This window comes from Chiloscyllium plagiosum, unplaced genomic scaffold, assembly GCF_037043375.1.
Source record: "Chiloscyllium plagiosum isolate Xiang-an unplaced genomic scaffold, Cpla_swu_hap1 HiC_scaffold_26, whole genome shotgun sequence".
Taxonomy (NCBI): domain Eukaryota; kingdom Metazoa; phylum Chordata; class Chondrichthyes; order Orectolobiformes; family Hemiscylliidae; genus Chiloscyllium; species Chiloscyllium plagiosum.
In genome coordinates, this window is record NW_028270164.1 from 15,593,582 (window position 1) to 15,614,801 (window position 21,220).

Here is a 21,220-nt window from a genome sequence, read left to right on the forward strand (position 1 = left end):
ACTGCACCAAAACAGTTTCTGTTAGATATTTTCTAACTAGTCTGTTCAGGGCTATCACTACACAACTCTAGAGTAGGTGGGACTTGAACCCAAGTCTTTCTCAGGGACACTGCCACTGCACCACAATAGCACTATGATGCTCTGCTCATTTTAAAAAAAAATACAGAAACCAAAAGTGCCATTAGACACAACTAAACTTCTCTCCCTTATTGCCAAATCACTGGTGGCTTTATTTTATCAATTAACCACCACTAGTCAATCACCTGTGTTTTCCAATTGATTAACTTACAAGCAGAGCCCATGAAGTGAAACAGGGCTCTGTAACTGGACCCTATTAATTGTTTTCAGGAGTTTCAACTCAGAATTAGTAATCACTGCTGGCACATGTCAGGAATTCTGATTCCTGAAGAAGGGCTTATGCCCGAAACGTCGATTCTCCTGTTCCTTGGATGCTGCCTGACCTGCTGCGCTTTTCCAGCAACACATTTTCAGCTCTGATCTCCAGCATCTGCAGCCCTCACTTTCTCCTTGGAATGTCTTTGGCTTGCTTCTTGTTATTCCATCTGCATCCCTTCTCTTTTAGCCACATTTGGTCAAATTGCCTGTCCTTTTCACAGATCGACGTCAATGTTGATCTTCACAGTAACATCACCGGGTGATAAAATGCTTCATCCAGTGACAAGCAGCAAGTGAAGGACCTCCCGCAGGAGACTGACCAGCACGCCACACGAAACAGAAACCTCCCTTCTGCACTTGGGCGGTAACCAAATATGAAACAATTCTAGTTTGGGCTGGAATGCAACTTTTCATCTCACTTCACGTAAAGTACGATCAGTTGGGATTTATCACCATTTTGAGGATGTTGCATTTACGCAAATTCGTCATACAATAGCAGGAAGGGCAAGGATTCTGGGAAGACCCATCAACTATTTCCTAGAAATAAGGAAATGTAAATATTTCTGTCTTCTACATTTTCTGTATTGTAAAGCTGAATTAGTCATTGGCAAGTTAAAGATGTTATTTCCATGCATTTAATCCTAATCTGAAGACAGCAAAGTAAAACGAGCTTGTTTTCAGAAACCAATACAAAGTATCTCTTTCATAATTCTAGGATGGACTCTTGAACATGATGTTATTCCAGGCTTTACAAACAGTTTACTGGTTCTCTATTAAGATGATGGCAGAATGAATCTTATCACTTTTCCTCAATTTCATTCTGCCATTGAAAAATTGCATGTTTTCAAGTTTACTTGCATAAGTGAAACTAGGTTGTTTTGATTAGCTATGAACACCGGTGGCACAGTGGTGCAGTGTTTAGCATTGCTGCTTCACAGTGCCAAAGTCCCAGGTTTGATTCCAGCCTTGGGCAACTGTCTGTGTGGCGTTTGCACATTCTTCCCCCTGTCTGTGTGGGTTTCCTCCCACAGTCACAAAGATGTGCAGGCCAGGTGAATTGGCCATGGTAAATTGCGATGCATTAGTCAGAGGGAGGAGGTGTCTGGGTGGGTTGCTCTTCGAAGGGTCATTGTGGACTTGTTGGGCCGAAGGGCCAGTTCCCACACTGTAGGGAATCTAATCTAATCATTCAGCTGTGAAATCAGATTGTGATTCTGCCATGTTATGAAATTCATTGACAAATTGAGGTGGAATGTAAGCACAGATTGTTCTAATATGGATATGAATGGCAGAATAAACTTCACAGTCTGCAACTTCAGAACAGCTTACCCAAAGAGACCTTGGATATCTATATGTCTTAAGTATCTTGGCAGAGAGGGAAATTTGAACCATCTTCCAAGGTTCAGAGACAATACAGTGAATCTAACGTTGCAAAGTATCTTAATTACACATCAATTGCGTTTTTAAAAGTGTTCAGATGCTGAGTATTTATTCTCATGTGTACATTCATCCTCATTTGTGTTCCTAAATAACAATTTGAGGTGGTTCCTGCTCAGGTTCTGTCTGCACTTCAGCCCCACATTCCTGATTGTTGGCCACTGCAGAGTGGGAGGCAATTAATCCCCACACCCAGGGTATGTTTTGGGGACCTGCGTTCGAATCCTACGAGGGCAAATGGTGGAGTTTTAATGCAACTTTTAAAATTTGGAATTGAAGATCAAAGGATGACCATGAAACTGTTGCCGAGTGTTGGAGAAAAACCCATCTGGCTCACAAGTGTTCTTTAGGGAGGGAAAGCTTCTGGCCTTCTTGTGATACCAGACCCACAGCAACGTGGTTGACTCTCAACTGCCCTCTGGACAATGAATGCTGGCTTAGCCAGCAATGTCGAAACATGTGGCGCTGGAAAAGCACAGAAGCTGAGGAGCAGGAGAGTCGACGTTTCGGGCATAAGTCCTTCATCAGGAATATGGCGGAAGTGGGCGAAATGGGGCTAGGAGATTAATAGGAGGGTGAGCATGGGGATGGGGGTGAAGGTAGCTGGGAAGGTGATAGATGGATGCAGGTGGGGGTGATGGTGAGTGGAGGATGGAGCGGATAAGTGGGATGGAAGATGTGCAGGTAGGTCAGGTCAAGAGAGCGGAGTCGAGTTAGAGGGTAGTATCTGGGATGAGGGGGTAGGGAAGATTTGGAAACTGGTGATGTCGACATTGATGCCATGTGTTTGGAGGGTCCCAAGGCAGAAGGTGAGGTGTTCTTCCTCCAGGCATCAGGTGGCTTGGATTTGGCGGTGCAGGAGGCCCAGGACTTGCACATGCTTGGAGGAGTGGGAAGGGGAGTTGAAGTGGTCAGTTAGAGGGCAGTGGGATTGTTGGTGCATGTGTCCTAGAGATATTCCCTGAAACATTCCGTGAATTGGCGTCCTGAATCCCCAATGTAGAGGAGATCATGTCGAGAACAATGGACAGAGTAGATGAGCTATTTGGATGTGCAGGGAAATCTCTGCCAGATGTCAAAGGATCTTTTGGGGTCTTGGAGGGAGGTGAGGGGGGAAGTGCGGATGCAGGCTTTCCACTTCTTGTGACGGCAAGGGAAGGTGCCAGGGAGTAGAGGGTGGGTTGGTGGAAGGCATGGACCTAACAAGAGGGTCATGGAGGGAATGGTCTCTGCAGAATGGGGTATGGAGGGAAATATCTCTGCTGGTGGGGCATGACTGTAGGTGATGGAAATGGCGGAGGATAATATGCTTTATCCAAAGATTAGTGGGATGGAAGGAGCAGGGGTTTTGATCCCTATTGCAGTTGGAAGAGTGGGGTTAAAGGACAGAGGTGAGGAAAGTGGAGGAGATGTACTGGAGGGCATTGTTGATCATGAGGGAGGGAAAATTGAGGTCCTTGAAATAGAAGGCCAGCTAGGATGTCCTGGAATGGAATTGCTCTTCCTGGGAGCAGATATGGTGGTGGCAGAGGATTTGGGAGTAAGGGATAGCATTTTTCCAGGAGGGGTGGTGGGAGGAGATGTGTTCCAAATACCAGTGGCAGTTGGTGGATTTGAAGTCGATGTCATGTTGAGTCAGTCGCAGAGAGGTCCAGGAAGGGGAGGGAAGTGTCCAAGATGGTCCAGGTGAACTCAAAGTCAGGGTGGAAGGTGTTTGTGAAGTTGATGAACTGTTCAAATTTCTTGTGGGAGCACGAGGTAGTGCCGATACAGTCATCGATGTAACGGAGGAAAACGTGGACGGTGGTACCAGTGTAACTGCAGAAGATGGACTGTTCTACATATCCTATGAAGAGGCAGGCATGGCTGAGGCCCGTGCGAGTACCCATGGATACCCCTTTGGTCTGAAGGAAGTGGGAGGATTCAAAGGAGATATTGTTGAGGGTGAGGACCAGTTCTGTTAATCGAATGAGTGTTTCAGTGGAGGGGTACTGGCTGGGACGGCAGGAGAGGAAGAAACAGAGGGCTTGCAGGCTTTTGCCACGGGGGATGGATGTATATAGGGAATGGATGCCCATGGTGAAGATGAGGCATTGGGGGCAAACAATGCTCTCATCCCGTGAATAGACAGTAAAAGAAAGCGATGGAAATTCCTCCTATGGGTCTGCTCCTGAACCAGGTCTGATCGCCTGTCTTTTGTGGTAACATTTGCATTGAGGTTTCCCTAGAAAGAGGACAGTGTCTCCCTGGCACACTTGAGATCTTTCATGACTGGTAGTGCTTTGGTCAGCATGGTGGTTCAGTAGCTAGCATGCTGCCACACAGTGCCAGGTTTGATTCTACCTTTGGACAATTGACTGTGTGGAGTTTGCACATTCTCTCTGTGTCTGCATGGGTTTCCACAGGGTGCTCCGGTTTCCTCCCACAGTCCATGGATGTGCAAGTTAGGTGCATTGGCCTTGCTAAATTGTTCCGTATTGTGCAGGGATATGAAGGCTTGATGGATTACCCAAGGTAAATGTGGGTTTACGGGGATAGGGTTGCCGGGCTGGGTCTGGGTGTGATGCTTTTCAGAGGGTCGGAGTAGACCCAAGGGGCTGCATGGTCTCTTTCTGCACTGTAGGGATTCTGTGGTGAATACACTGGGACTATGGTTCATCATCAGCACCCAAACCCCAATTACTACTATAAACTTTGAAATTTTCCTTTGCGATATTGATTTTTTTTACTGTACTGTTTTGAGTGATAGACTATTAAATACAATTAACAAGTGATATTATTTTGCAAAACAAAGTATACAAGAGCATATGAACTTTGTAATTGAAAATGTATATTATGTAATGTGTCTATAAATAAAAGCTTTTAGCTTTAGCTAAAACTTTAGTTAAAAATAAAGACTTAGTTCCTTTGCGTTCTAACAGAGCATCCATCAATCTATAATGTTGAAGAAAACCATTCCATTATCTTGTTTGACTTATGAAGCTAAAAGGTTGTTGTGAAATTGTTATCCATTATTAAACTTCCATTCGTAAAATATGTTAAAGCGACGGCAATTCACTTATTTATTTCAGAATACATACTCATGGAATTAATAGATAAAGTTAAAAAAAGTGACAATTTTGCAATGCTTTGCTTTTGAAATCGTAACTTTCAGTTCACTTACAGGATGTAGTTCGTTTCAAAACATAGTTCCTTTGCAAATTCTAAGTAACCTTAGCAACAATCAGACATTTAGCATGTCTCTAGAGTTTTGAGAAGTTGACTTAGTCAACATTTTGACTATTTGCTGTAAGTAAACTTCCTTTTCCTCACTTCACTACCCAATTTATGTGTATTTAGAAGCTAAGGAAACCCTAGGGCAGCATTTTCAACATAATGTTTCACCCCACCCACAGATACTTCCTGAGCTGCATTTTAAATTTCCTTTGTTACCCTTTGGCCGAGGCTCTCTTTGATGTCACTACAACACACCCGTCAGTAAATCCTACAAAATGGTTTCCTGCATCATCTGGAATCCTGATTAGGAACATGTCTAGCCTGTGGAAACTTGGCACGAGCACACAGCTTTTCCAGCAACTGCATTATTAGCAATATCTTCACGTACAGCATGGAGAAAAATGTTACAAGGTGCTTTGCAGATATCAGAGCAGACCCACAGACTTTGAGGGGGAAGAGAGGAGAGTTGGGTAAGGCATGGCCAGATACGGATTGCGAGAAACTCTCACATGAGAGGGTGACAATATGCTGAAATGCTGCCTCCCCACCCTCCAGTCAGTGAAAGTGCTGGTCACCTCTGGTGACTTACAGTCCTGTGCTGTCTGATAGCTCCAGGCTCAATCTTCTCATGCAGCTGTAAAGTCAGCAAAACAATTAATATGAGGTGTCTTTATAGTACCAGCAGCACCTATTTGTACGAAGCTCAGATCATGCAAAAGACCTGTTCAAGAAGTATTTTCCTCCCAAATTTGTCTATGTCTTTACATATTCTTTTCTTCTATTTGGAGCAGTGTTCTTTTAGAGTAACACTGCTTAAAAGTCCTTCACTAGCAGGCATTTACTGACCCCCATTTATACTCATTGTTAACTGGACATGGTAGAGGCAGGTACAATTACAACATTTAAAAGACATTTAGGAGAAAGTGAGGACTGCAGATGCTGGAGATCAGAGCTGAAAATGTGTTGCTGGAAAAGCGCAGCAGGTCAGGCAGCATCCAAGGAGTAGGAGAATCGACATTTCGGGCATGAGCCTTTCTTCAGGAATGAGGAAGGTGTGCCAAGCAGGCTAAGATAAAAGGTAGGGAGGAGGGACTTGGGGGAGGGGCGTTGGAAATGTGATAGGTGGTAGGAGGTTAAGGTGAAGGTGATAAGGTGAGGGTGATAGGCTGGAGTGGGGGTGGGGGTGAAGAGGTCAGGAAGAAGATTGCAGGTTAGGAAGGTGGTGCTGAGTTCGAGGGTTGGGACTGAGACAAGGTGGGGGGAGGGGAAATGAGGAAACTGGAGAAATCTGAGTTCATCCCTTGTGGTTGGAGGGTTCCTAGGTGGAAGATGAGGCGCTCTTCCTCCAGACGTTGTGTTGCTATGGTCTGGCGATGGAGGAGTCCAAGGACCTGCATGTCTTTGGTGAGTGGGAGGGGGAGTTGAAGTGTTGAGCAATGGGGTGGTTGGGTTGGTTGGTCCGGGTGTCCCAGAGGTGTTCTCTGAAACATTCCGCAAGTAGGCAGCCTGTCTCCCCAATATAGAGGAGGCCACATCGGGCGCAGCGGATGCAGTAAATGATGTGTGTGGAGTTGCAGGTGAATTTGTGGCGGATATGGAAGGATCCCTTGGGGCCTTGGAGGGAAGTAAGGTGGGAGGTGTGGGCGCAAGTTTTGCATTTCTTGCGGTTGCAGGGGAAGGTACCGGGAGTGGAGGTTGGGTTGGTGGCGGGTGTGTACCTGACGAGGGAGTCACGGAGGGAGTGGTCTTTTTGGAACACTGATCGGGGAGGGTAGGGAAATATATCCCTGGTGTTGGGGTCCGTTTGGAGGTGGCAGAAATGACGACGGATGATACGATGTATATGGAGGTTGGTGGGGTGGTAGGTGAGGACCAGTGTGGTTCTGTCCTGGTGGCGATTGGAGGGGTGGGGCGGGGCTCAAGGGCGGAGGAGCGGGAAGTGGAGGAGATGCGGTGGAGAGCATCGTCGACCACGTCTGGGAGGATATTGTGGACCCTCCAACCACAAGGGATGAACTCAGATTTCTCCAGTTTCCTCATTTCCCCTCCCCCCACCTTGTCTCAGTCCCAACCCTCGAACTCAGCACCACCTTCCTAACCTGCAATCTTCTTCCTGACCTCTCTGCCCCACCCCCACTCCGGCCTATCATCCTCACCTTATCACCCTCACCTTAACCTCCTTCCACCTATCGCATTTCCAACGCCTCCTCCCCCAAGTCCCTCCTCCCTACCTTTTATCTTAGCCTGCTTGGCACACTTTCCTCATTGCTGAAGAAAGGCTCATGCCCGAAATGTCGATTCTCCTGCTCCTTGGATGCTGCCTGACCTGCTGCGCTTTTCCAGCAACACATTTTTAGCTTTAAAAGACATTTAGACAGGTACATGGATAGGAAAGGTTAAGAGAGACATGGAGCAAATGCAGGCAAATAGGGTTAGTTTAGTTTAGAAAATGTGGTCAACATGGACAAATGTTACCATGCTGTATACCTCTTTTACTCTAAGAACATTATGCCTTTTAATTGCATATTCAAAGACTGTCATCCACTGTTATTGCTTAATAGAATAGATTAGACTTCTGGGAATTAAAGACAGCTGGGTCTCACCCACCACCCAATTATAATGTTTGTTCGAACACACCACCCTTCAATCTCCATCAAGTTTTGTTTTTATTTTGGCTGCCTTTTCTGAAAAATGAATGTTTCCTTTCAGCAGCATGAGGTTCCAAAAGTAGTATGAAAGTGAAAGAGATTATCTTTTGGTACAGTTAACAAAATATGGACTTCAGAATATCTTAAAAATAGGCAAATATCTACACTGCTTCCCGTCTCAAGATTGTATGACAGTTACAACCATTTGGATTAGTGGTGCTGGAAGAGCACAGCAGGTCAGGCAGCATCCAAGGAGCTTTGAAATTGACGTTTCGGGCAAAAACCCTTCATCAGGAATAAAGGCAGTGAGCCTGAAGCGTGGAGAGATAAGCTAGAGGAGGGTGGGGGTGGGGAGAATGTAGCATAGAGTACAATGGGTGAGTGGGGGAGGGGATGAAGGTGATAGGTCAGGGAGGAGAGGGTGGAGTTGGTAGGTGGAAAAGATGGACTTCAACAGTTTCCTCATTTCCCCTTCCCCCACCTCACCCTAGTTCCAAACTTCCAGCTCAGCACTGTCCCCATGACTTGTCTGGACTTGTCCTACCTGCCTATCTCCTTTTCCGCCTGTCCACTCCACCCTCTCCTCCCTGACCTATCACCTTCATCCCCTCCCCCACTCACCCATTGTACTCTATGCTACTTTCTCCCCACCCCCACCCCGACCCTCCTCTAGCTTATCTCTCCACGCTTCAGGCTCACTGCCTTTATTCCTGATGAAGGGCTTTTGCCCGAAACGTCAATTTCGAAGCTCCTTGGATGCTGCCTGAACTGCTGTGTTCTTCCAGCACCACTAATCCAGAATCTGGTTTCCAGCATCTGCAGTCATTGTTTTTACCTAGTTACAACCATTTGGTCCATCTTCATATTTCTGTTCAATGCACACCACCTTCAAAGATTAGATTCCGAACACCGTGGAAACAAGCCCTTCGGCCCAACAATTCCACACCGACCTTCGAAGAATAACCCACCCAGTCCCATTTCCCTCTGACTAATGCACCTAACACTATGGGCAATTTAGCACGGCCAATTCACCTGACCTGCACATCTTTGGACTGTGGGAGGAAACTGGAGCACCTGGAGGAAACCTACGCAGACACAGGGAGAATATGCAAACTCCACATAGACAGTCATAAGGTTGGAATTGAACCTGGGACCATGGTGCTGTGAGGCAGCAGTGCTAACCACTGAGCCATCCATTGGATAGCTCCTAGGGAAGGATAAAAAAAATGAACGCAAAACCTAGGAGCAGGAGTAGGTAATTTGTCACCTTGAGCCTCCTATTCAGTAGCTGATCTGATTCTGGCCTTAACTTTAGAATATAAATAAAAGAGCAGGAGTAGGCCATTCAGCCCCTTGAGCCCATTTCACCATTGAGGGAAGAGTCAGACGTTGCCTGATGGAAACATCAATTATTGCTTGAATAATTAAACGATTTTCTGCTTAGAGCTGGATTCTAAGTGAATGCTGAGCTGTAATGCCTGCAGACAGGCTCCAGAGAAAGCAACAGCCTCAGACAAAGTGGGTGAAGTGAATAGAATTTGTGCAGCATTCTATCCATGGTGTTAAATTTCCATTCGCATGCTGTTTTACTAATTGTTACAGGGGTACAAAGCTATCGTGCTGGAAAATGGTAGTTGAATCAATGGATGCTTGATCACAGATGGGTCTAAGGGTCTCTGTCTCTCCTCTAAAAACTCTATGACTCTAATATTTCTTTTGGGGAAGCAGCCTGGGCAGCCACTTGCAAACTACGTGCAGGATTCAAGGATACAAGACAAAACTTATCCAACTTATTGTTCTACATCCAAAAACATGCAAATCAAAGCTGCATGATTCTCTCCTCCCCCAGTGCCTCCAATAACTGCCCCTCCAGTCTTCCTTCATGACTCAGAGCAGATTCGGCTGATCAGCCCTTGTACTGCCCCTCGGCACTAACTCCAGAGATTGGAATACTCTCTAGTTTCCGGCCAGCAGAGATGAGTTTTGTATTACAAGTACAGTCTAAACAAAGCATAATCAAATTTGATCAGGACCTCTTTTGGCGTTTCTATCTGCTTTTCTTTGTCGTTCAAAAATTTCAATGTTTAGTCAAAAGGATGTCAATTTATTAAAACCAGCTGGTAAAAATACGTCAGACACTTTCCATGATTTTTCATGTTCACGTTTCAAGTGGAAAACTTCAAATTATGCAATCAGAAAGCCTTGCTGAAACAAAATGTTCTGTCACATGAGCTTTGGGTGAGGAGAGGTATAATACATTCCCATACCTGCCAGCTTGAAAAACTAGTGAAAACTTCAAAAAAAGCTCATGATTTCTATACATCCTTATGATGTTACATGACAACAAATAGATTTACTGAAAGAAAAGTGGGGCTGTACATTATATGGGGTAATGCTTGTCGCATTACATAGACTTGTTACGTCAGGGTCTGAGTTTGTTCTATATGGACTTGGCCTCCTTGTATACAGACCAGACCTGTGCACTAAATTTAATCAACATCCATCACCTATTGGAGTTTCTTTGGAATGGATAAATAAATTGAACATAAAAATTAGGAGGGGAAATAGATAATTTGTAACATTGAGCCCTCTGCCCCATGATCAAAAGAATAATGACTGATCTGATTCTGGCCTTAACATTTGAATATTACAAAGTAGAGCAAGAGTAGGCTATTCAACCCTTTGAACCCACTCCACTATTCAGTGAGACTATGGCTGATCTTTGACTTCAACATTATTTTCCTGCACCATCCGTGTATACCTAATGTTCTTTAACATGTAGACATTTTAATCTCATAGTCAACAAGTAAGTCTTGCAAACCCTCTGGGCTAGACAATTCCAAAGATTCACCACCCTGAGTGAAGAAATTCCTCATCAGTCCCAAATGAGCTACCCCTTATCTGAGACTTTGCCACTTGATTGTAGATCACCCCAAACCAAGGCGGGGGGGGGGGGGGGGGGGGGAGAAGGGGTATCCTTCCTGTATCTACCATGTTGAGTCCTGTAAGATCTCGACATGCTAGAATAAAATCACCTCATTCTTCTCATCTCCAGAGAATTAAAGGCCCAATCTATTTAATATTTTCTCATGGGACAGTTCCTCCATCCCAGACATTATTTGGTGAACCTTTGTTGCCTTCCTTCTATGGCAAGTCTGTTTTTCTCTAGGGAAACAGAGAAAAACTGCTTACAATACTTTAGGTGTAGTCTCACCAAGGATCTACATAATTGCAGTGAAATTAGAGTTAACGCTTTGAGTCCAGTGACCCTTCAGAAGTGTTCTGAAGATGTGTCACTAGATCCAAAATGTTAACTCTGGTTTCTCTCCAGAGATGCTGCTAGGCCAATTGAGTTTTCCAGCAATTTCTGCTTTTGTTTCTGATTTCCAGTATCTACAATTCTTTCTGTTGTTTACGTAATTGCAGTCCTATCCTCAAATCCTCTTATAACAAGTCCAGCATATCATTTGCTTACTTATTTGTCTGCTGCACTTGTATGTTAACTTTCAATGACTCATGAACAAGGATACCCAAGTGCCTTTGAAGTTCAACACTTCCCAGTCTCTCTCCATTTGCATATTTCTATTTTTTTTTACCGAAGTGGATAACCTCATGTTTTTCCACATTGTATTCCATCAGCCAGAATTTTGCTCATTCACTTAGACTCTCCAAATCCCTTGCAAGTGTCTTCATATTCTTCTCACAACTCACCCTGTCATCTAGTTGTGTATCATCTGCAAGTCTGGAAATGTTACATTTCTTCCCCACATCCAAATCATTGACATAAACTCTGAATAGCTGGGACCCCTACAACAATCCTTGAGATATGGTACCAGTTGTCACAACTTGCCAACGTGAAAATAGCCCATTTATTCAGACTTCCCACTTTTCTGTCCATTAACCAGTTCTCAATCCATATCAGGACATTTCCCCAAATCCCTTGTGCATGAATTTTGTTTACCAACCTCTTGCATGCAGATTCATAGGACACCTTCTGATAATCAAAATATATATCAAATGTATATCTTAACTCTTCTACAATCTCAATAAGCTCCAACTGGATTGTTAAAAATTATTTCCTTTTCATGAATTCCTAAACACCCATCTTCATTTTCTTGTCTGCATGCCCATAACCCTTGGCTTTTTTGTTAATCAAAGCTCTAACTCACTCAGTTTTGAATACATTCAATATCAGCACAAGGTAAACTAAAATGTGACCTCAAGCTGAGGGGATGGACAGGAAAGGTGACCATCCAGTGTTCTGGGGTACCTGTCTTGTACGCATTGGTTAGAATACTTCAAACAAGTGATTGACTTTGGGGCCACTTTGTCCCCTAGAATTAAATTATATTAACAAGTGTTTGGAGACAAAGAGGGAAATTCTTGTCAGGAAGATGTCTTCTTCAGATGGAAGGTGGACCATGAATGATGGAAGAAGACTGGAGGAAAGAATTCCTTCACACTTTGCTGGAGTACAGAATACTGTCATTGCAAATTAGTGAGTTCAACACACTGTGTGCCAACCATACACTTGACCGTCTATTTTTGGTATCTCTGGCTACAGGCTCCAATATATTATAAGCTTCCCCTGCTCACCGAGGAAAAGATTTCCATAGACTAGTGAACCTCAGAAAATGTAGTTCCTCATCACAGTCTTAAAAGAAAGGGATCTCTAATTTTTAAACCTTTACTCCGAATTTTAGCCTGATCCATAAGGAGATACCTTAACTCCATCAAGTCTCCTCAGGATTTTATCTGTTTCAAAAAAAACTTTTCATTCTTCTAAACCCTCATCAGGATGGATCCAAACTGCTCACATTTTCCTCATCAGATATCCCCATCATGCCAAGAGTCAGTTGAATTAACCTTCACTGAACAATATTACCCCCATTAAAATGGAAATATATTCTTCTCAAGGAAAAAGACCACTGTACATAGTACTCCTGATGTTCCTTCACCAAGTTCTAGTGCAACTGTAGTAACATTCTCCCACTTTCATTCTCAATTTCCCTGTTAATAAATGGCATCATTCCATGTGCCTTCCTAATCCTTGCTGCACCTGTAACTACCTTTTGTGATTCATGTAAGAGGACACCCAGATCCCTATGTACAATCTTGCTCAATATAAGTAACATACTGTTTTTGTGTTCTTGCTGCATTCCACATTTTGCTCTGTCTGCCAATGTTTTGCCTGTGAGTTAACCTGTCCAAATCCCTTCACAGAGACTATGTCCTTGTGACAACATACTCCTTAGTTACCTTTGTGTCACCTGCTAATGTTGGTATTATCAATTCAGTCGCTTCATCCAAGTCATTCAGTTTTGTTATTAGTTCACGCGATGACTATTGCCATAATTTATTGCTTATTAAATTGGAAATGTCTGTAGCTGAGGCGTCAATACTACTCCTTGTGGCATGCTAAAGCTTGCCAACTTGAACACAGCCCAGTTTCTCAACTGCTCCCCTTCTTATTAGCTAAACAATCTACTATCTGGTGTTAATGTCATTACATACCACATGAGATGTTACTTTGTGTAGTGACCTTTGATGTGACACCTTATGAAATACCTTTTAGAAATCCAATTATATCACATCCATAAAGTTTCTCCTTTATTCACCTTGCCCATTTAGCATGAGACCAAGTTTGTTCTGCCTTTTGTGTTGACTATTGACTGACTTGCTGCTTAAAATTTCATTCTCTCTCCCCCTTCATTTTCCTGACATCCAGTTTCTTTCTGTGTCAATGTGCCTTTTGTACATTAAAATAGTAACAGCTTATTTGCAGTGACAGAAAAACCCAAATAAAAGGCTGGAATGGGACCCGGGTTCGATTCCAGCCTTGGGTGACTGTGTGGAGTTTGCACATTCTCCCCATGTCTGCAGGGTTTCCTGCGGGTGCTCCGGTTTCCTCGCACAGTCCAAAGATGTGCAGGTCAGATGGATTGGCCATGCTAAATTGCCATAGTGCCATGCGTCTGGGTGGATGGGTTACTCTGAGGGTTGGTGTGCACTGGTTGGGCCAAATAGCCTATTTCCACACTGTAGTGAATCTAATCAATTAGAAATTTAATAATGTCTAAATAAACAATTGCTTAAAATTTACTTGTAATATCTTGTAAGATCTACATTCATCAACAAAGTACAGATACCTGACGAGTTTTCAAGAAGAAACTAGTCAGTAATAAATAGGTCCTATAAATTTCAGCTGAGTGACAGGGGAAAGCGTGATGATTGGGTATGTTTTGTGTAATTTAATAACGTTTGCAGAAAATAAAACCACACTGCCTCATTGGATGATCACAGATGAGCTAAATCAGCATGCGTTTTTCAAATGAATGCAAGTAGTCAAAAACTGAATTCAAAATGCTGTCAGTGTAAAATAAGAACAATTTTAATGATAGTGTTGGTTAATTTACCCTAAAAGTCTATTCTAACTATAGCATGGTACTTCTGCATGGCCATAACCATGTGGGCGGCACGGTGGCACAGTGGTTAGCACTGCTGCCTCACAGCGCCAGAGACCCGGGTTCAATTCCCGCCTCAGGCGACTGACTGTGTGGAGTTTGCACGTTCTCCCCGTGTCTGCGTGGGTTTCCTCCGGGTGCTCCGGTTTCCTCCCACAGTCCAAAGATGTGCAGGGTCAGGTGAATTGGCCATACTAAATTGCCCGTAGTGTTAGATCAGGGGTAAATGTAGGGGTATGGGTGGGTTTCGCTTCGGCGGGTCGGTGTGGACTTGTTGGGCCGAAGGGCCTGTTTCCACACTGTAATCTAATCTAATAACCCTTAAAGATTTCAAACCTACCAAATGGACACAATTTCCCCCTACTTTAATGTTGTCTATAAGATATTTTCCTGCCTTTCACAGATGGAGATTTCTCCTCCATCATCTTCTAATCCATACAAGACTTCTAAATCTTTACACCTGCTTTTCTGAAAGGGATTCTTGCTTGATTGGTTATGCCTGGCATCCACCTGAATGGATCAGAATCTATTGGGGACTGAGACAGCAGCATCTGATGAAATAGAATAGAATAATCTTTACTGTCACATGCACTCTATTGAGTGCAGTGAAAAATTTGTAATGTCACCTCTCGACACTATATTAGGTCGTGTGTGCCGAGGTACAGATACTTTGTGTTGTCACAGAATTGAAATAGTAAAATAGAATATTAGTATGGAGTTGGAAATGGCAGTGAAAATCAATCAGAAAATGGAACAATCAGACATTGTGGCAGGGAAAGGAGTGTGGCATTGCAGAGGTTTGTTGGAAATTGAATTGGGACCATTTGTGTTGAAGGAAGGGCGGGTCAAGGATTTCACTCTACAACAATTGAGCTGAATGGTTCACTGCAATAGCTCAGAGGTGCTTAAATTCCTGTTGGGTTTTAGCAAACAGAAATAAAATAAAACAAAGAACCGCGGAGGCTGGAGATCTGAAATAAAAACAAAAGTTGCTGGAGAAACTCAACAGGTCTGGCAGCATCTGTGGAGAGAAAATAGTCCAGTGACCTTTTGAGTTCTGAAGCCCTGAAATGTTTACGGTTTCGTCTCCACAGATGCTGCCAGAAATAAACAGGCACTGGATCTGCAAATATGTCTGTTGTAAAGCAGAGGAATTGTTTCTATACTGTCCAATAGTATTGGAATGGTATTATGGACCCTATTCTTATTGGTACGTAATTATTCCTAGGTACTTCATTGAATAGCTGCCTAGAAATGTCCTTAGAAACTATTGTTAGAATCTCTCCCAATTTAATATTTTGTTATTATAATGTTTTTTGTAATTTTCCTTTCATATTGCTTAGCAACTTTTGTGTTATTAAATATTTCCTTTGATTTTCTGCTTTCTAATCTTCTCCATAGTAGTAGACTTATGCTCTCTCTCAGGCCAGTTACTGATGTCCATTTGTGATAGAGCGCAAGCCAAGAGCCTGGTGGGCATCCCATTTTAGAGAAATGTGTTGCACCAAAGTTGAATAATGTGATTGAAAGGAAGAGCAGGTGAGAAAAGAACCTGCTGCTGGCGTAGAGCTTCACAGAGAGCATGAAAGATCTGTTCTCTGACACCAGTTAGCTAAGATTTTGAAAACACTAAATGCACCAACATAGGATGATTGAGAAACTCTTAGCAATTTCCAGTTACAGCAGCCTTTCCCAAACGTTTTCCCTTTGTGGCCCCATTTTGAGGTTTGAAAACAGTCACAACACCTGGGTGGGTGGTGAGGTTGGGAGAGGAGTAGACACCATTAGAGAAGGGGAAAGTGAAGGCTTGGCCAATGCTGCCTTGGAGCTTAATCCCACTTAGGGTCCTGGTCACTGCTTTAGGAAATTGTGACATGGAAATTAAGGGACTTGGGGCATGGACTCATTGTGATGGCTGTGTTGGATGTCAGTTCAACCAAACCCAGCATGAGTCAGCCAGAGCATGTAAAAAAACATTGAGCATTATCATTACATTAAACATTGTCTTTGCAAAGTATAATTAGACTCTGCTCTGCCCATAATCTACAATTATACTTGTAATTGTGCATATTCATGTTTGCAGCTGGCACCCAGTCAGACATCCGCCCCAGTCATACATTCAATAACATTTTCCCAACATAATCAAATATTTAAAACACCTACCATCAGCATAATGCCTTGCACAAAGGTGTAAGCAATTCAAATTTTCTCTTACTTTAAACGCTGACCTTAACTTATTTGTGAGCTCTTGCACTCAGAAATGATCCCGGAGGTTCCAATTTGAGCAAAAAAAAAAGACTGAGGGAGAGATGGCGGTTTAAATAACTGGATCAGCCTTCCTGGGGCTATTATTCTGGGGATACAGATTCCAATCCAACTGTGCCAGCCACTGGAATTTGAATTGAATTGATAAAAACTCTGGAATTTAAAGCTAAACTCATTAATAATGACAATGTGACTAGATTATGGCCAGTGACCATAGTCAAAAATTCAATTTATTGCGAGGCTATAACTCCCCATTGTACTCTTTTGTCCTTGAAGTGCATTAACTTACCGGGCTATTGTAATTTGCAAACCCACCCACCCATGACAGCGAGGAAATCTCTGAAATTCCTCACCCAGCGACCCCCCCAAAAGCAAAGGAACCCTACACTGAGTAAACCTTAACCAGGAATCCACTGGATCCAGACTCAGTTACCCTCAAAGTCAACTTCATGCGAGCTCAGGGCAGTACAAGGTACCTTCAGGCAGAAAGTTTCCAAACTCTTCCAGGGAGGAGCTGTCAAAGTCGGTGGCGCCGCGGTTCACAGTGGGGATGCGAAGTGCCCCTTTCAGATTGTCCAGAAGTCGTGTCCTCTCGGTCTTGCTGAAGTTTGCTGCAAAAGCTGAGTCAAAGGAGCTGCGGTCCTGGTTGCCGGCTGCGCTGAACATGTAGGTCCTGATCAACAAAGCGCTCAGAAAGATTAGAAACACAGACAGCAGAACTAGCAGGATGATCAGGGTGACTTTAATCTTGCCTTTTGTATTTTTCATCTCCCCTTCCAACTTAAAAATAAAACAAACCTCCCCCCCCACCCCCCACCTCCACTTTCTCCTCACTACCTAGTGAGTAGTGGCAGACTGGGACTCCCGCAGTTCTGTGCAGACGCAGCTCTCTATCTCTCTCTGCCAACTGCAGTGCTCTGGGGGAAGTGTAGTTTCTGTTTGAATGGAAAAAGAACTGCAGTGCTATCTCACACCCTCTCTCTCTCTCTCTCCCTCCCATTCCAGAGCACTGCCCACCCCTCATTGCCACCATCTCTTTCTCTCTCACACACACATACACACACAAAAAATTTAACATATTGCTACAGAAACCCTGATAGCACTTGTGGGCAGAGACTAGATTAGAGTGGGTGCTGGAAAAGCACAGCAGGGCGGGTAGCATCCGTGGAGCTGGGAAATCGACGTTTTGGGCAAAAGCCCTTCATCAGGAATCCTCACTTTTGCCTGTGGGCAGAGAGCAGAGTTAATAGTTGAAGCCCAGTGACTCTGCAGAAAGGACAAAATTCAAGGTGGACCCTGCCAGTGGAGTGCCACACTGTCGGTGGTGCCTTTTTTGCAGTCTCAAAATTGTTACAGCACAGGAGGCCGTTCAGCCTATCACGTCCATACCTGGCTGTCTGAGTGAGCATTTGGATTTAGTGGCATTCTCCCAACCTTTTCACTGTAACCCTGCTCGTTTATTTCTATTCAGATAATCAGAGTCATAGAGGTGTACAGCACGGAAACAGACACTTCGGTCCAACTCATCCGTGCCGACCAGATATCCTAAATTAATCTAATCGCATTTGCCAGCACTTGGCTCATATCCCCCCAAACCCTTCCTATTCATATACCCATCCAGATCCCTTTAAAATGTTGTAATTATACCAGCCTCCACCACTTCCTCTGGCAGCTCATTCCATGCACACACCACCCTCTGCATGAAAGAAATTGCCCCTTAGGTCTCTTTTATATCTTGTCCCTCTCACCGTAAACCTATGCCCTCTAGCTCTGGTCTCTCCCACCCCAAAGAAAAGACCTTGTCTACTTACCTTATCCATGTCCCTCATGATTTTATAAACCTCTATAAGGTCAGCCCCCAGCCTCCAATGCTCCAGTGAAAACAGCCAGAGTCCTTGCCTGTTCAATTTATATGGACTGAAAGGAGGGTGGGGGCGGGGGGGGGGGGGGGGGGGGGGCAAGGGGGCTGAGAGATAAAAGGGTGGGGGGTGGGACTGGGGGAAGGTAGCTAGGAATGCGATAGGTTGATGAAGGTGGGGGGAGATGGTGATTGGTCAGAGAGGAGGGTGGAGCAGATAGCTGGGAAGGAAATTGGGCAGGTAGGACAGGTAAAGAGGGCAGTGCCTAGTTGGAGGGTTGGATCTGGGATAAGGTGGGGTGAGGGGAAATGAGGAAACTGGTGAAATCAACATTGATGTTGTGTGGTTGGAGGGTCCCAAGGCGGAAGATGAGGGGTTCTTCCTCTAGTTGTCGGGTAGCTAAGATTTGGCGGTGGAAGAGGCTGAGGACTTGCATATCTTTTGCCTCCTCCACCGCCAAACTCTAGCCACCCGACGCCCGGAGGACAAACACCTCATTTTTATTTAAAATGCTGTCAGTTTCCATGGTGATCTGACTTTTGTTACAGTGCCTCCTAGGGATAGCTTTCTGATTTGATTCAATTTGGTTTAAGCTGTTCAACTGTATTATTTATTTAAAAGGTAGAGAGGAACATGGGTAGCAACATTCTATCTTAACCACCCAGTGCCCAATGTAACATTTGGTAGATTATCTTCCTGAAACCAGAAAGACTGATAATCCCATCACTTTTGACCATCCCAACTCTGCAATCTCCTCCATCTTTACAAACACCTGAGAAATCTATATTGTTCCCATTCATGTCACTTTTGCTTTCATCACTTTCTTCTCCCTGCCTGTCTTGGCTGTTCTTTCAACTATATAGATGCTAAACTAGGGAATTCCCTTCCTAAACTTCTCCACCTCCTTCTCCTCCTTTTAAGATGCCTTGATAGCCCTTCAATTGGCTGCAATGAAATTGTGATCAATATGTGGCTTAACATGGGGATTGGTTAGCTCATTTGGCTGGACAGCAGGTTTGCAATATGCCAACAGCATGGGTTCAATTCTTGTCATGGCTAGGTCACCATGGAGGGTCTGCCTTCTCAAACTTGCCCCTCACCTGAGGCGTGTGGCCCTCACCAACAACCATCTCTCTCTCTCTCTCTCTCTCTAGTAAGTGAATATGTCTCTGGAATGTAGCACTGTTAGGACATTGTACTATGTTACAGGGACTATATAAATGCAGGTTGGCATGCTGGCTCGACCTGTTCCCTTATGCTTGCTGGACACGTATTATGTCGAGAGTGTGGTGCTGGAAAAGCACTGCTAGTCAGGTAGCATCCGAGGAGCAGGAGAATTCACATTTCGGGCATAAGCCCTTCATCAGGAATGAGCCTTTCTTCATTCCTGATGAAGGGCTTATGCCTGAAACGTCGCTCTCCTGCTCCTTGGATGCTACCTGACCTGCTGTGCTTTTCCATCACCACACTCTAGACTCTGATTTCCAGCATCCGCAGTCCTCACTTTCTCCTGGACATGTTCTATGAATGACGTTCAACCCCATTATCTTTGATTGTCACCTCTACCTGATGAAATTCTCAGGAGACATCGCAACCATTTCATTAAATGCTGTTACTTAGGAGACATAATTTAAACCGCACCAAAAGAACAGCCAGATTGTTTGGGGCTGAACATCTTTAAATTTCTGGATGATGCCACAGCCGAGGTTTTGGGGTGCAGTGGCAATGTCCCTTTCTTATGGGCGGCACAGCGCCAGAGACCCGGGTTCAATTCCCGCCTCAGGCGACTGACTGTGTGGAGTTTGCACGTTCTCCCTGTGTCTGTGTGGGTTTCCTCCGGGTGCTCCGGTTTCCTCCCACAGTCCAAAAATGTGCAGGTCAGATGAATTGGCCATGCTAATAGTGTTAGGTAAAGGGTAAATGTAGGGGTATGGGTGGGTTGCGCTTCGGTGGGGCGGTGTGGACTTGTTGGGCTGAAGGGCCTGTTTCCACACTGTAAGTAATCTAAAGCTCTGGATTTGAATCCCATGACAGGTCTTTCTTGTTCGTGGGAGGCGCATTTGTACCCCAACCAAACTAGTCACTTGCCAGCCTGAAATCCATTCCATTTTGACTGTTGCCAGGCAATGAGAATGGATGAGTTTCCTGGTCAGCCATCCTACTGAAGGCAATGGTAACTGACTGTGGAGTTTTGGCCATGACGGTGGACCCAGTGGAATAACTTGCCTGATTCTTGGAAATGCGAATGGGAGAAAAGGCAGGTGGTCATAAGGTTATAGTTAAGCAGAAATATACTTAGAATTTTATATAAGAAATCTTGGAAACGTATTGTTGTTACTTCAGTGTCACTGGGCCAAAATCCTGGAATTCCCTTCTCAAGGGCATTGTGGGTTTACATACAGCACATGGACTGCAGCAGTTCAAGAAGACAGCTCACTCCCACCTTCTCATGGGTAATAAGAGGTGGGCAATAAATGCTAGCCAGATTCGAAACAGGAGAGTTGCTGTTTTGAGCATAAGTTCTTCCCCTGATTCGGATTCTACCTGACTGGCTGTGCTTTTCCAGCGCCGCACTCTTCGACTCTAACCTCCTGCATCTGCAGTCCTCAATTCCTCCTAATAAATGCTAGCCAGCCAGTGACACGTGTGAAAGAGGCAAAATTCCATTGCATGGCTCTTCCAAGTCATATTTTGCAATACTTACTGAAGTATACAAAATGTCATAGCAACAGCATTGTGGTAATCTAATTGCAGTCATCAAATCAAATCAATATTTATCTTAATTTGTCATTTAAATTGAACTCAGTATTGTTGCCTGCTTTTGTTTAGTCGCTTTGGTTACTGTCATGTTTTTATACAACAAAGCTGCATCACCAGTCATTCCAAAAGATTGGCTACAGCAGCAATGATTCATTTGGAAGCATTTTAAATTATT

At 44.2% G+C, this 21,220-nt stretch overlaps 1 protein-coding gene across 2 annotated transcripts in view; it reads right to left on the minus strand.

Annotated features, from left to right (window-relative positions):
* Positions 1–17,259, minus strand: part of LOC122563098 (N-fatty-acyl-amino acid synthase/hydrolase PM20D1-like) — an 84,381-nt gene extending 67,122 nt beyond the window's left edge. Inside the window, exon 1 of one of the 2 annotated variants that reach the window (XM_043716524.2) lies at positions 16,903–17,252. In XM_043716524.2, coding sequence (XP_043572459.2) covers positions 16,903–17,194 — 292 coding nt within the window. In that variant the 5' untranslated portion in view covers positions 17,195–17,252. Of the gene's footprint in view, positions 1–16,902 lie in introns of both variants that reach the window. The other variant, XM_087973508.1, reaches the window with a different exon arrangement.
* Between the last annotated feature and the right edge of the window lie 3,961 nt (positions 17,260–21,220).